Source organism: Diplotaxodon limnothrissa, linkage group LG23 (genome assembly GCF_057381915.1).
Source record: "Diplotaxodon limnothrissa isolate DT_005_m linkage group LG23, D_limnothrissa_male_GT1.1, whole genome shotgun sequence".
Taxonomy (NCBI): Eukaryota; Metazoa; Chordata; class Actinopteri; order Cichliformes; family Cichlidae; genus Diplotaxodon; species Diplotaxodon limnothrissa.
The window spans coordinates 49,540,915-49,554,152 of record NC_140617.1 but is presented as its reverse complement, the minus strand read 5'-3'; the positions used below and the strand labels follow the sequence as shown (position 1 = coordinate 49,554,152).

General features: G+C 45.2%; 1 protein-coding gene across 1 annotated transcript in view; it reads right to left on the bottom strand.

Annotated features, from left to right (window-relative positions):
• prkx (protein kinase X-linked) overlaps positions 1 to 12,626 on the bottom strand; it is a 34,642-nt gene extending 22,016 nt beyond the window's left edge. The window contains exons 1-2 of the mRNA XM_085347333.1: positions 11,997 to 12,626; positions 938 to 1,106 (exon numbers count right to left, since the gene is read on the bottom strand). Of these exons, the coding sequence (XP_085203459.1) occupies positions 938 to 1,106; positions 11,997 to 12,144 (317 nt within the window). The 5' untranslated portion in view covers positions 12,145 to 12,626. The remainder of the gene's footprint in view (positions 1 to 937; positions 1,107 to 11,996) is intronic.
• Positions 12,627 to 13,238: the final 612 nt, after the last annotated feature.

Below are 13,238 nucleotides of genomic sequence, written 5' to 3'. Positions count from 1 at the left end.
TGCCACGTAACAGACAGCAGGGTCAAACGTGCTGTTAGCTCAGGCTTACATTTAGCTTTTATCATCACTGTCTTGTTCAGTCCTACAAGTTCACTGCAGGGCAAAACTGTTAACGTCTAAATAAGTGGAGAGAATCACATCAGATGAGAAGCTGCATCATTCTGCGGCTCTTTTATGTCCCAGTGGTGTTTGGGCAGGCGTGCAGGAAGCGTTTCAGCTGGAGGGCACTTCAGATGAACGAGGACAAAAAAGCACCGTCACTGATGAAGATGGACGAGGCTGCTGGCCTCTCTGACCCTCACATACGTTTCAGCTCTACTCTTGCTTTCACAATTTGTCATTTCTATCCTTTATGTAACACAGAAAACACAACGCTCCCATGTTACACGCTAAAGAGTAAGCGTGTTTTCTTATGATGCTTTGGATGATTATTCACACCAAAACACATCGAAACTGAGAAATGTTCAAGTCAATTTTATTTTATTTATATAGGTTGAGATCACAACAACAATCACCTCAAAGCAAACCATAACCCTGTTTGTGAAGGAGTTTCAATTCAACTCTGGATTTAACAGGAAGCCAGCAAAGAGAATGTGACAGAAACATTGCCTCTCTGCTAGTCCCTCATCATCTACACTGCCTGTAATGAAGCATGTAAGTGTAAACCGACCTGGGCCTTACACTGAACCCTGTGGAACTCCATAATTGACCTCAGTGTGTGAACTACTCTTTCAAGGATGTTTGATATAAAGGAAGGAGATTAGCCTGTAATTAGCTAAGACTGCTGGGTCTAGAGATGCTTTTTGAGTAAAGGTTTAACTACAGCCAGCTTGAAGGCCTGTGGTACATAGCTGATTATTAGAGATAGGTTGATCATATTTACAACTGGACTACGAGCCCCCATGTGTTTGCAGATGAGACTGCGAAGAGCACTCACAGTCTGATGAGAAAGGAGTGGTTGACCTCGCTCAGCACCTCCTTCTCGTTGTGGACGTGCTGCTCCTGCTTCAGTCGGATCACGTCAGGGATCTTCATCTGCTTCAGGGCAAAGAAGGCCCTGCTCTTTTTGTCCTTGACCAGGAAGACCCGTCCAAAAGTCCCCGTGCCTAAAGTGGGAGAAACAGGGGGAAGTAGGGGGTCACACAGGGGAACTTGACCATGACAAAGGATTGTTTATCAAGCAGGAGTAATCATCAGCCTGGAACCAAGGCCGTCCTGGTGCCAGGCAGGCGCAGCTCAGGCGGGCTGCTCTTCCCAGCGTGTTGTGGCTGTTTTTAGCTGCATGTGAACGGGTTATGTGTGTGTCTTAGTTCTTATTTAATGTTTCTAATAGTACGCAGGAGCACACCAGCAAGTCTGTGGTGCAAGAGTCTTTACACCCTTCATTTTTTTAGATGCTGTTTTACATTGTGTCAGGAAAAATGCACAAAATGGATTTATTGAAACCTCTGCATACTTTTAAACATATAAGGAAAATGCAGTATTTGTGCAATTCTACCAAGCTTCACAGTCAATATTTGGTGTGACCCTTTTTTCCTTCACTACAAGCTGAACTCCTTTAATCAATCTGTAAGCACAACTCAGCTTGTTTGAAGGGCGTTCTTTGGCTGCCCTTTGTTAGGAGAAAAACTAACTTCACTATAAGCAACACTTACAGATCCAGAGGGCAGACTTATAATACTTAATGTATGAAGTTTGTGTTTGGCTAGTATATATGGTCCAAATGTTGATGACCCCTCCTTTCTTCTTTCCTTCCCTTTCTGATCACTGACACCGACTCATAATAGCAGGAGACTTCAACCTAGATTTAATCCAGAAATTGACACGCTCAGTACAGCAGGAAAAAAAACATTTTAAAGACCTTTATGCAGCTTTACACTCATCACAGATGAATCCCTCCGATGCTGACACTGCAGAACTTCTTAACAATATAACTCTACTGGAACTAAACGGATTCACCATTAGCAGCAGCAGCAGCAATCTGACCAAACGTAGCTATCAAAGTTCAAACTGAAGACAGACCAGAAGGTGAGCCTATACGCTTATGACGTGTTACTTTCCATCACATTTTGTTAGATAGGCTGAGACACTGGGTGGGTATATCAGGGTCTGCTTTGGACTGTTTGTGTGAGCGATTCTTCTCTGTGGCTACCTCTAAGTTCAGGTCTTCCTCCACTTCTCTTGCCTATGGTGTGCCACAAGGTTCTGTGTTGGGACCCTTATTGTTTTTGTTGTATTTACTCCCTCTTCAGCACTTATTGAGCACGTTTAAGGACATTTCTTATCACTGCTATGCAGATGATATTCAGTTATATATCTCCTTTAAGAGAAAACTGAAGTCCTTGTTTATGCTCCCGATAAATTTGTGCCCTTGGTAGTGGAAAATTTAGGCCCTCTTGCTTCATTTGCCAAATCTTCTATTAGGAGTCTTGGTGTTACTTTTGACCCAGCTCTGACGCTGGACGCTCACGTTATATCTCTGGTCCGCTCCTGTTTTTACCATTTAAGAAACTTTGCTGAGTCCTACTGTGTCACGCTCTGAACTGACAATGATCATACATGCATTTATTTCATCTTGTTTGGACTATTGTAATTCTTTGTTCACCTGTCTAAGTAATGCCTTCTTGGACCGTCTGCAGGGTGCTCAGAATGCTGCCGCAAGGCTATTGACCAAGTCTTCCAGGTACTCCCATGCCACACCCCTGCTGATCCAGCTGCACTGGCTCCCCATAAAATTCAGAGTCCACTTTTTGATTATGATTTTGGCATTCAGGGCTCTGCATGGACAAGCACCAACATACATCAGTGATCTTTTACATCCTTACATCCCCAGTAGGTCCCTGAGGTCATGTCCACTACACGAGGTTGAAAACAAAAGGAGACAGAGCTTCTGTAACTGTGGCCCCCAGACTCTGGAACTCCCATCTTCCATCGAGCCTGAGATCTGTGGACTCAGTCATCTCTTTTAAAAAACAGCTAAAAACTCATCTTTTTAAACTTGCTTTTGGCTGCTTTTTGTTTTTATGTTTTAGCTTCTGTGAAGCACTTTGTGATTTCGTCGTGAAAGGTCCTATATAAATAACATTTTACTTACTTTACTTACAAACCTTGCTAAAGACGATCACATTTATAGATAAGTTTTAATCCATATCAGACACTCCATCGACCAGAGTAAATCAGCAGCTCTGCCTCTGAACTGTCAGACACTGCTCCAATATATCCAGGTAACATTACATATCCAGGTATACATTTTTCAGCCGAGCTCTTAAACCTGATCCAGTTGAATCATATTCCATTATTAAAAATGCTAGAGGGTGATCTCACACACTGAAGAACTTTACCTATATCACTCATGGGAAGAGTTGTCACTAAAATGATGAGTCTGCTGAAAATAAACTACTCATTTTCAATGATCCTAATAAAAAGTCTAAACTCTACAAAAACCAAAACATGAGTGTGATCTAGAACTGACAAATCTTTCTCACCATTTCTTATCCAATAGATCTGTTTTAAAATGGATTAAACCAAGCTTCTTAGACAGCCCTATGCTGGACCCAGAGCAAGCCTTCTGTAGAAAAGTGAAAATCTCCAGTCTGCCACCATCAGCTCCAGCATTGAGCATCATAAGTGCTTTAAAACCCTCAACATAAACACTTCTCTCACAGTCTGGTGGGAAGTCTCCACTTAGCCCATGAAACTAACACCGATTTGGAACAATCCCGATATTTATCAGAAAAAGACAATGCTTTGCAGTTTTTCACTGTGGCACGAGAAGGGGAAAAATCCAGAACATGTTCTACAAGATGGAAAATTTGTTTCATTTGAAGAACCTATAACACATAGAATCAGCAAATGCACATTTCTTGAATATGAGAAACTGAAATCATCATACAGGAAAGATTCAACCCCAGAGACCTGAATCTAGAAATACCTACTTGGGTGTCAAACGTTTTAAATATCTGTACCTCAAAAAGTTTGTATTGTTTAAAATTGACAAATCAATTTCGCTCCCAACCATAAACTGAGAGGGCAAAGTTCGTTCCAAATGGACCTCACTCAGTCGAACACGTGCACTTATTGCAAAAACAACTCTGCTGAGAATTATATGCATGCTATATGGTCGTGAGCACATGTGGGTAAGACCTATGACCACATGTCTCGTTACAGCATACCAACCTCACCCAAACTGTGCAACTTCAGTGATAGAGGTGAACTAGATATGGAAGCAAATACATCATTTATACTCCTTCTTTTCTTACGAATCACAAAGAAAAGTATCCTCATGAACTGGAAACCAAAAAAACACCTTATGCACCAATCAAAATAGAAACGGGTGGAATGTCTGCCTCTTCACCAAACCACGGACGGATGAATTTGTCTCCCTCCGGCCCCCACTGATCAATTCCACTACTTAATGGGGGTGGTTGGGTGTAGTCTCATTTCCCTGTTTGACTTGCAGGTGGGTGATGATGGTCTCTGGGACTACGGGTGCCTGGTGGCCTCCTGGGGGCTGGAGAGCTGCGGTTGCAGTTTTGGAGTGTCTATGCATCTGCCTCAGTTGGTGACGGTTGAGAAGTGGGGTGGGTGCTGCCTAACGGTCTTGGGATGTGGGCACTGGGGTGCTTGTGGTGTGGGGGACTTGCCCCCAGCTGGGCAGGGGCGAGTGCTGGGCCTGGGATCCCACGCCCGGGGTCGCCTGGTCTCTGGCTGTGTCCCTCCTTCTGTGGGGGCTGTCTGCACCTCCCTGGCCAACTCGCCGTGCAGTTTGGGCCGACCCACATTAGAATGTCCACTCTGCGCCTCGTGGGTGCCGTTAGGCCAATTGGGTGGGTTGGGGCGTCCAGGTGAGGGAACAACCGTTGTTGGGTGCAGCTTGTTTCAGACCCAGACCAGTTTGTCTCGTCCCTTTAGTGTGTGTGTGTGTGTGTGTGTGTGTGTGTGTGTGTGTGTGTGTGTGTGTCTGTTGTAACTGATTGGTATTGTGACACAGTGTGCAGATGAGCCCCAGTCTACTCTGTGTGGTGGGGGTAGTGGGTGCCCCAGACTCGGTGGTGTCCCGGGGAATTTTCAGGTCCCTGGAAACCTGTACCAAGTACCAAGGTGGCTGGTCTCTAGCGACTGGCCGTTGCCTCTGGTCCTCTGGGACTCTCACCCTTTGGCTGTGGACACCCCATCTGGGGCCTCCGTCCCTCTCCTGCTAGGATGGGCCTGCAGATGTCGCAGAGATGTGCTGCCTCAGGTCTTCGGTACTGTGGGGGCTACGAATGGCACGGTTGTCCTGGTTCATTATTTGCCTCTGGCTCCTGGGGGACATTACTGGGGCTTCCCATCCTCATTATGAAGCACATTTGTGACAAAGACGCAGTTATTATAACACTCGCTCACTTACTCCCAGTACAACTGTTGATTCAAGTATCTGCGTATTTTCCCATTTATGTGCTCTGGGAGTTGTACGTTTGTTTTTTCTTACAGGGGCAGCTGTTGGCGATACGGTGTGCATTTCCATTTGTATCCTTTTATTATTACTCTTTTCCCTGCCTGTCCTGCCTTACACGTCTCCATACGACACCACATTTAATGTAACAACTGAAATAACACAAATAGAAATGAATACATGAACAGATAAAAGATACAAGAGGAGCATGCAGAGATTCAAAATGTGCTTCACATCACAGTGCATTTAGATCCCAATTCTGATTGCAAAGCTACTGAAGCCAAAGAGAACTGAAGTGAGCTCCCATCAGCACAGTAAGGTTGCTGATGCTTAACTGAACCTTTTAAGTGCCACCCACAGAGAACTAAAGGGCTTTAAATACGTCTGATTACAAGCAGACTGTCAGCTACAGAGGAAGAGGAGCAAACGTTGCTGCGCTGACCCCAAACACCTACTGGTTCTGAATCATGACTATACAAGCAGCAGCTATTTGCTATTAGCTAAAGTAACACGAGAAAGTAGGTCATGAAACATGAAGCAGCAATCACAAAGTGTTTGACGAGTACTGTTCAGGGAGTGTACACGCACACACACACGCACACACACACGCACACACACGCACACACACGCACGCACACGCACGCACACACACACACGCACGCACGCACGCACACACGCACACACGCACACACACACACACGCACGCACACACACACACGCACACACACGCGCACACGCACACGCACACGCACACACACACACTTCAGTTTCGTCTCTGTTCCTGTAAACTAGTTGTGCAAGTGTTTTCATGCCTTTTGCACTTACATGTGTGACTAGTATCCTTAATCTGATTGGACAACACCATTGTTGCTCGTGGGTCTTTCACGTCTCCTTATACTTGTTGCTATGAGAAACAACATTAAGAAAAACAGAATAATGTGATTCATTCAGACAGGGAAGAAAGGGCACGAGCAATCAGACCGAGTGCCGTCAGGTCACAGTGGAACTGTGAGAGTGGGCAGTAATGGCTGAGATCCCACAGGAGCAGGCAGCGTGTCCTCCTGTGGCCACATGAGGACAGTTTGTGCAGTCAGGTATTGGCCTGAGCCCAGAACTGTTCTCCTCCTAAAGACAAAGCACCAATTGGCATTTTATTCCTGCGGCGCTGATGGGCAGAGAGAGACGGCTGTGTGATATAACAGCTACTCTGAGTCACACGTGGAGCTGCTGCAGCTGCCTAATGAAATGCTGGCTGTCTCATTCCTCAGCTTTACCTCCAATCAACCTTTGTCTCAGTCCTGTTGCTGTTGCCACAGCAACAAAGAAACAGCGGTGCACCGTCACAGTCAGGTGAACAAGTCGTATCTAGAAAAATGTCTTTTAAAATGAAAATGCTTCTGTAGGACTGTCAGTGTGTAAGAATGGTCCAAACGACCACACGCAGCCCACTCAGCTGCAACGCCCTATTACCAAAGATTATGACCGTCTGCATCAGCCCTGCTGCATGAGCTGGTTCAGGGAGACGGCGCACACCTCAGTCTTTGTAATGAGTCATTTGCAGAGGTCTAGTCAGAGAATGGCAGTTTCTGTACTGGTCTGTAGTTGGGTTAGAGAGGATGGCTCTGCTTCTTATAATAGGACATGAATAGTGGGTGAATGAAACGCACAGCTGTGTACTCTTCAGTTGCCCTCCATGCAGACTGTGCCAAAACATTATGGTGGGAGGATTTAACAAAAGCCAGTCTGGAGAGCTTTAATGCTAGCAAGCCGTCAGTGCACTTAACTACATAATTAGCATGTTGTTAGACAAGCCTTTCCCCTCATCCAAGAACAGAACTGTTCTCACAGGCACTCGGTTATGTTACTAAGCACAGAGATGCTTTTCAGTGTTGTGATCAGACACCAAGCAGTGACACTGAAAGTGAAGGCCAGGTGACATCAGACAATAATGTACTTTGAATTGAAACTGATCCATAACTCTTCATCTACCTGTTTGCTTCTGAAGCAGACAAAACAACTGTACTGTATGCAACAGCACACATTCCCACTGCACCGCCAGTTACAATAAATAAATAAAAGCAGCATCAACAAATCCCCAAACTGTGAGTGACGGTCACAAAGGCCACCGCAGCATGTGACAGCAGCAGACTCACCTAATGGCACCAGAGAGCTGTCTTATGTTTTCAATGACAATTAAAGTGCACATATAAAGACCTTTAGCTGGTCTGTTTTAGCCACCAAATCCCTCTCATCAGACAAAATGAGTTGGCAAATAGGATTTTTATGCCGTTGCTTCCAGAAACAGCGGATGAATGCGATCCCCTGCTGCACACCTGCCCAGCACTCATTAGGCTTTGGCTTGTGTGCAGCCTAATGCATATTACCAAAATGCTGCATGTTAGACTATTCATCATTTTGAAGGCTCCTTACATTGTTTCTTCATTCAAAAAGACAGCAGAGGTGACAGATGGGTGCAGTTTCCACCCTAACAGTGACTAACTCAAATCGTTCTGCCAGGGGAACTTTTTTCATTTGATCTTGATCCAAATATACAACAAGGAGAACTTTAAGACCCATAACAGACTGGGTGACTCACATATGTGGAGGACACTCACACACACAGGCAGCAGATGAGAAGTTCAACTTGAACCACACAGAGATACAAACATATCTTCAGTTCATACAGAGAGGAAATGCAACCAGAAGAAGGAGGAAAAATTCTATAAAATAAATCAGAGAGGATTTTAAAACAGGGCCCAGCGAGCCATCAGGGATCACAGCTGTAAAGATATTTATTATATAAACTGTCATTTCCAGGTGCTTTTAATCTGACCATGACAGCTAATATTAGGCTTGTAGTTATTCATAAGACGTTTGGAGTGCTGTAGTAAATTAAGGGAACTGATCCAATGTCTGGAGTGCATAGCAGTCAATGACTCAGAAAGCTGGACTGGACATTGTGAGAATGAGCCAGGTGTGCAGGAGTGACAGACGGATCAGGGCTGGGTTGAAGTGACATCGGGGGGGCTCTGAGCCCCTTCTTCCTTGGACTGGCGATGGACAGATTCACAGACGAGGCAGATGAGAGTTTGCTTGGACTATGATGTTCTCAGACAACATTATTATATGCAGCGAAAGAGATGAGAGCCTGACAGGTGGAGGTATGCACTGGAGAGAAGAAGGATGAATGTCAGTAGAAGCAAAACAGAAAACATGCATGTGCATGAGAGGCAAACAGGTACAACAATAAAGACACAACAAGCTGTGAAATGCCGCAAACATCCACAGCAGTGCACAGTGCAGAAGAGAGGTGGATCAGTGTGGAGAGGGTGGAGACGAGCGTCAGGGTGACAGCAGCAACAGGAAGGTATGGGTTTGATGCACGCTCAGTCCAGGAGCGCTGATCCTGTTCATCTGGACTTTTGTGACATCAGTATAAGACATCATGAAACTCGCTGAGCTTGAGTAAACTGGTCTTTAAGTGCAAACTCTATGACATGCTCCTTTCATCCCTACAGACAGTTACACATCCAGTTTACACAATTGTAAATTGGATATCTAACGGACTCGAGCTTTTCTGAATTCAAGTAACGTGTGGCACGTGCATTTGTTTGTCACACTGATTAAAAAATGCAGTGCTTAAGAGAGATCAGGGGGTTGGGAAGCGTATCTGTAACCGGAAGGTCGCCGGTTCGATCCCCGGGCTCTCTGTCCTGGTCGTTGTGTCCTTGGGCAAGACACTTCACCTACCGCCTACTGGTGTTGGCCAGAGGGGCCGATGGTGCGATATGGCAGCCTGGCTTCTGTCAGTCTGCTCCAGGGCAGCTGTGGCTACAACCGTAGCTGCCTCCACCAGTGTGTGAACGTGAGAGTGAATGAATAGTGGTATTGTAAAGCGCTTTGGGTGCCTTGAAAAGCGCTATATAAATCCAATCCATTATTATTATTAAATCCAGCCCACGGCTGGCTGGGCTGTAAGTCCTCTGGGTAAGAGTCCGAAGGTTTCTGCCCGAGTTCTTGTGGCATCACGTACAGCAGGTGCCAACAGTGAGGTGTCCTCACGGCAGCCTGCTGCCTGAACATGTCCAACCTCTGCCTGGGCATGTTCATGGCAGCTTTCTGATCTCTACAGCCCAGATGACACATGGGTCAGGTGACATTATTGGCCTATCAGATATCAGCATCAGAATCAGAATCCTTCCAGAGGAAATTATGTTTAAAAAGAAGAAGAAGAAGAATACTTTTCACTTCCATAACAATTCATAAATGGTGTCATCCCATAGTTTTATTCAATTGGATGCCATTTGTAGTCACTGAAATGCAAATCTGTTCAGTTCAAACTGCACCAAATCGAGTTGTTACTGAAAGATGTGACACCTTTATATTTATTGTTTACTGATAACCACGAGCCTTCATTCATTTATACTAGCTGACCTGAGCAAAGGGTAACCTCCACACAGTTATGATGAAGCACACTGACGCCCAATACTGACTGAAGTATTATTGGATGAGATACTTATTTGCAGTGTTTGCATATTAAAAGGATAAAACTATTATTTGTGTTTAAAAAGTGCGACATTTCTCTTTAAGTCCTGGACTGACGCGGAGGTGCAACCCTGGCAGGGATGGATGTGCCAGCAGTTACACAGAAACACCAGCAGCCTTCCTCACCAACTCAATTCAGTCAGCAAAGACAATATGGTGCCGAGCGATCATGGGGGGTGGAGCCTAGCACACTCCAGACAACCATTCACACCCATGGGCAGTTTAAAATCATCAATTAACCCAACCCCACCAAATGCATGTGTTTGGAGGACGCTGGATTACCCAGAGAGACGCCACGCAAACATGGGTAGAACACGCATGCAGAACAGGCCAGGTGGTGGATTCCAACTCAGGACCTCAGGACCCACCATGCACCCCCCCACTGGTGCGGGTCCTGATGCTGCTCAATGGATAATGTGTTAATAACAAATGGATGCCACATTTGATACAAATGTGGAAAAAAACTACAGTAAGCTAAATTCAAAGAGACTCCAAAAACCAAAGTGATAAACTGATGCAGCAGGATACTCCTTATGTGCCTGTATGGACGTCTGACAACATGGGGGACGCTCCTAATGAGACAAGGGACAGGGTCTCCTCGCAGATCTGGACCAGGGCATCGTTGAGGTGAATCTGGGCAGGTTAGGTGGACCAAAACATGCTGCTCTACTGGATTTAGGTCAGGCATAGTGTGCATGTACACCACACGGTGTGTGGGGGCACAGCTGAAAAACAGTGTTGTTATTGACACTGGTGCTTATATTGTTCTAATTTTTTTTAAAATGCCTCTTACTTTTTTGTACCATATCAAGTCTGAGCGCACCTAATAATCTGACCTATGGAACCCATATTATATGGATAAAGTCATCAGGAAGGCCAGCTCTGTGCTGGGATGCACCCTGGACCCAGTGCAGGTGGTGGGAGACAGAAGGACTCTGGCCAAAATAACATCTCTGATGGACAGAGTCTCCCAGCCCATGCATGTAGATGTTGCTGCAGAGCTGCTTCAGTGACAGACTGCTGCATCCTCGATGCATGAAGGAGCGTTTCTGCAGGTCCTTCCTCCCTGCAGCTGTCAGACTGTACAACCAGAACTGCTCCCAACAAACAGAGGTTTACATCAGCGCTGTAACTGCACCTTTCAGTATCCGGCTCTGTTTGCACACTACAGCCTGGGCTTGCCACTTATCTGTACTCTAATTTTAATAACTGTACAGTACTCTGCTTTGGTAACTATTGTCCATGATGTAAATATGTAAAAATGGTGTTTGTTCTGTTTGAATATGTGGTTTTTGCTGCTGATACAACCAATATGAGTATTTAAATGAAAAAAAAAGGTAAGCTTAAAAGTTTGGTGGTGCGTACCCTGGGAGGGGTGACGGGCAGCAGCAGCAGCAGTAGTGAGCTTACACTACTGGGAAAAGTACAGATAAAGAAACGGTAGAAGATTCATTCAGACCAGAACCTTCAATTCCAACAGTTTCTATGGGAATGAATCAAAGTCAGGATTCGGTCTATCAGACCTGAGCACAGCACAGTCGATGACTCCAAACAGCCACACACTGGACACTGAATGAAAACGCAGAAGAGTGAACGTGTGAGTAAGAGTGACACACTGCACGCTCACAGTTCAGACCAACTGAGGGATCATTTTAATGAGGAAACAGAACAGATCCGATTGTTTCACAGCAGAGAACCTTTCAGTTGGCAACGACTGCCAATAACAGGAAATCACTGAACACTCCAGCAAAGCTTCTGCTTCCTTAGAACAACATGTTACGATCATAGAAACCAATCAGCACAGACTGTAAAACTCTCACCCTGCACACCATCAGCACCTGGTCCAGGTGTGACCAGCTCCAGCTTTATGTTTTTAAGGAAAAGATCTCAAATATGAAAACTCATCAATTTTAAAAAAGGTTTTCTGGCGTCAAACACCTCTGGGGAAGACCCCGCCTAAGCCTAAGATAAGACACCCGAACAGTTACGGACAAATCAAATGTTGTGGTCAACTCACCGACTGTGGCGACAGTCTCCAGGTCATCAAGGCAATATGTGCGGTTATGTGGTGAGGCGTCCTCAGCTGAGCTGCTCGCGTTGCTTTTACTGTCTTTAAGGGCGTTTGTCTCACTGTTGACTCCGACCTTTGCTTTGGATGACGCCATCGCTGACTTTCGGAACTATTCTGGGACTATGTGGATCTATAAACATCCAGCCAGGGGCAAACTGAGCGAACACCACGCATTTCTGGAGACGGACTTCTTCGTCAACCTTGCACAGCACGTCGGATACCAGTGACTGGGGCTTGCCGCCCTGGATGATTGCAAAAAACCTCCTAAAGTTCACCTTAATAAGCTGAGTTAACTAACAGTCAATGGGGAAAATAACCGCAGATTGAAATGACACAAAGAAGCCGGTCACAGGTGCACTAGTCTGTAGCGTTAGCGGCTAACACAGTGTCCATGGAGAATGCAGCGCTGCACATCTGTTCAAGCATAATGAAAGTGGGCTTCATACGCCGCACAACGCAGTCCTGCATAAACCACGGGCCTCTCCCGACATATCGTCAGTAATTCTCCCCATTATTATCGCAACTACAACAACAGACCTCACCCTGAATTTCTTCTTTCTGTCCACATCGACCAGGAAGAGATTCCGGTCGCTTTTCAAGTAATTTCCGGTTAGGACTTTCAGAAGAAAAGAAAACGACCGGTTTACTGGATAAAACGAGAACGTGAGCGAGATCCGAGTTTTCCTTCATCATTGTCGTTTTACATCTGCACGTTAAAGAAGCGGTATATGTGCAAAGTCTGAAAAAATGCAAATAGTTTCTATGTTATATTAGTCAACGTCTTGAACGTGCTGTCTTACTGGAAGTGACCTGGCACGGAAACTGGATGTTGACGAACAATCGGTTAACGAATAAAACGAATTAGTTCCGAGACGTTAACCAATCATGTGTGAGTCATGAGTCAGGGCGTGGTGATGAAGACAGGTACCGGACCCCGAGCTTTACAGTTTTTTCTGATTGCTTAAGCACATTTTTTGTAACTATTGGCTAATTTTGCAAAACTCTTCACACAAATAAGAAAACCTGTCACCCAATAATCAAAACATTGTAGTTCTCTTGCAAAAGCAAACACAGCTAGATTAACTCTTCACACCTTCGTAAAAATGGTGTTTCCGTATCAAACAGTACACACAAGCCATCATCTACTAAGCACACAATGCGCCAACTGCACACTGATGGTATGAATAC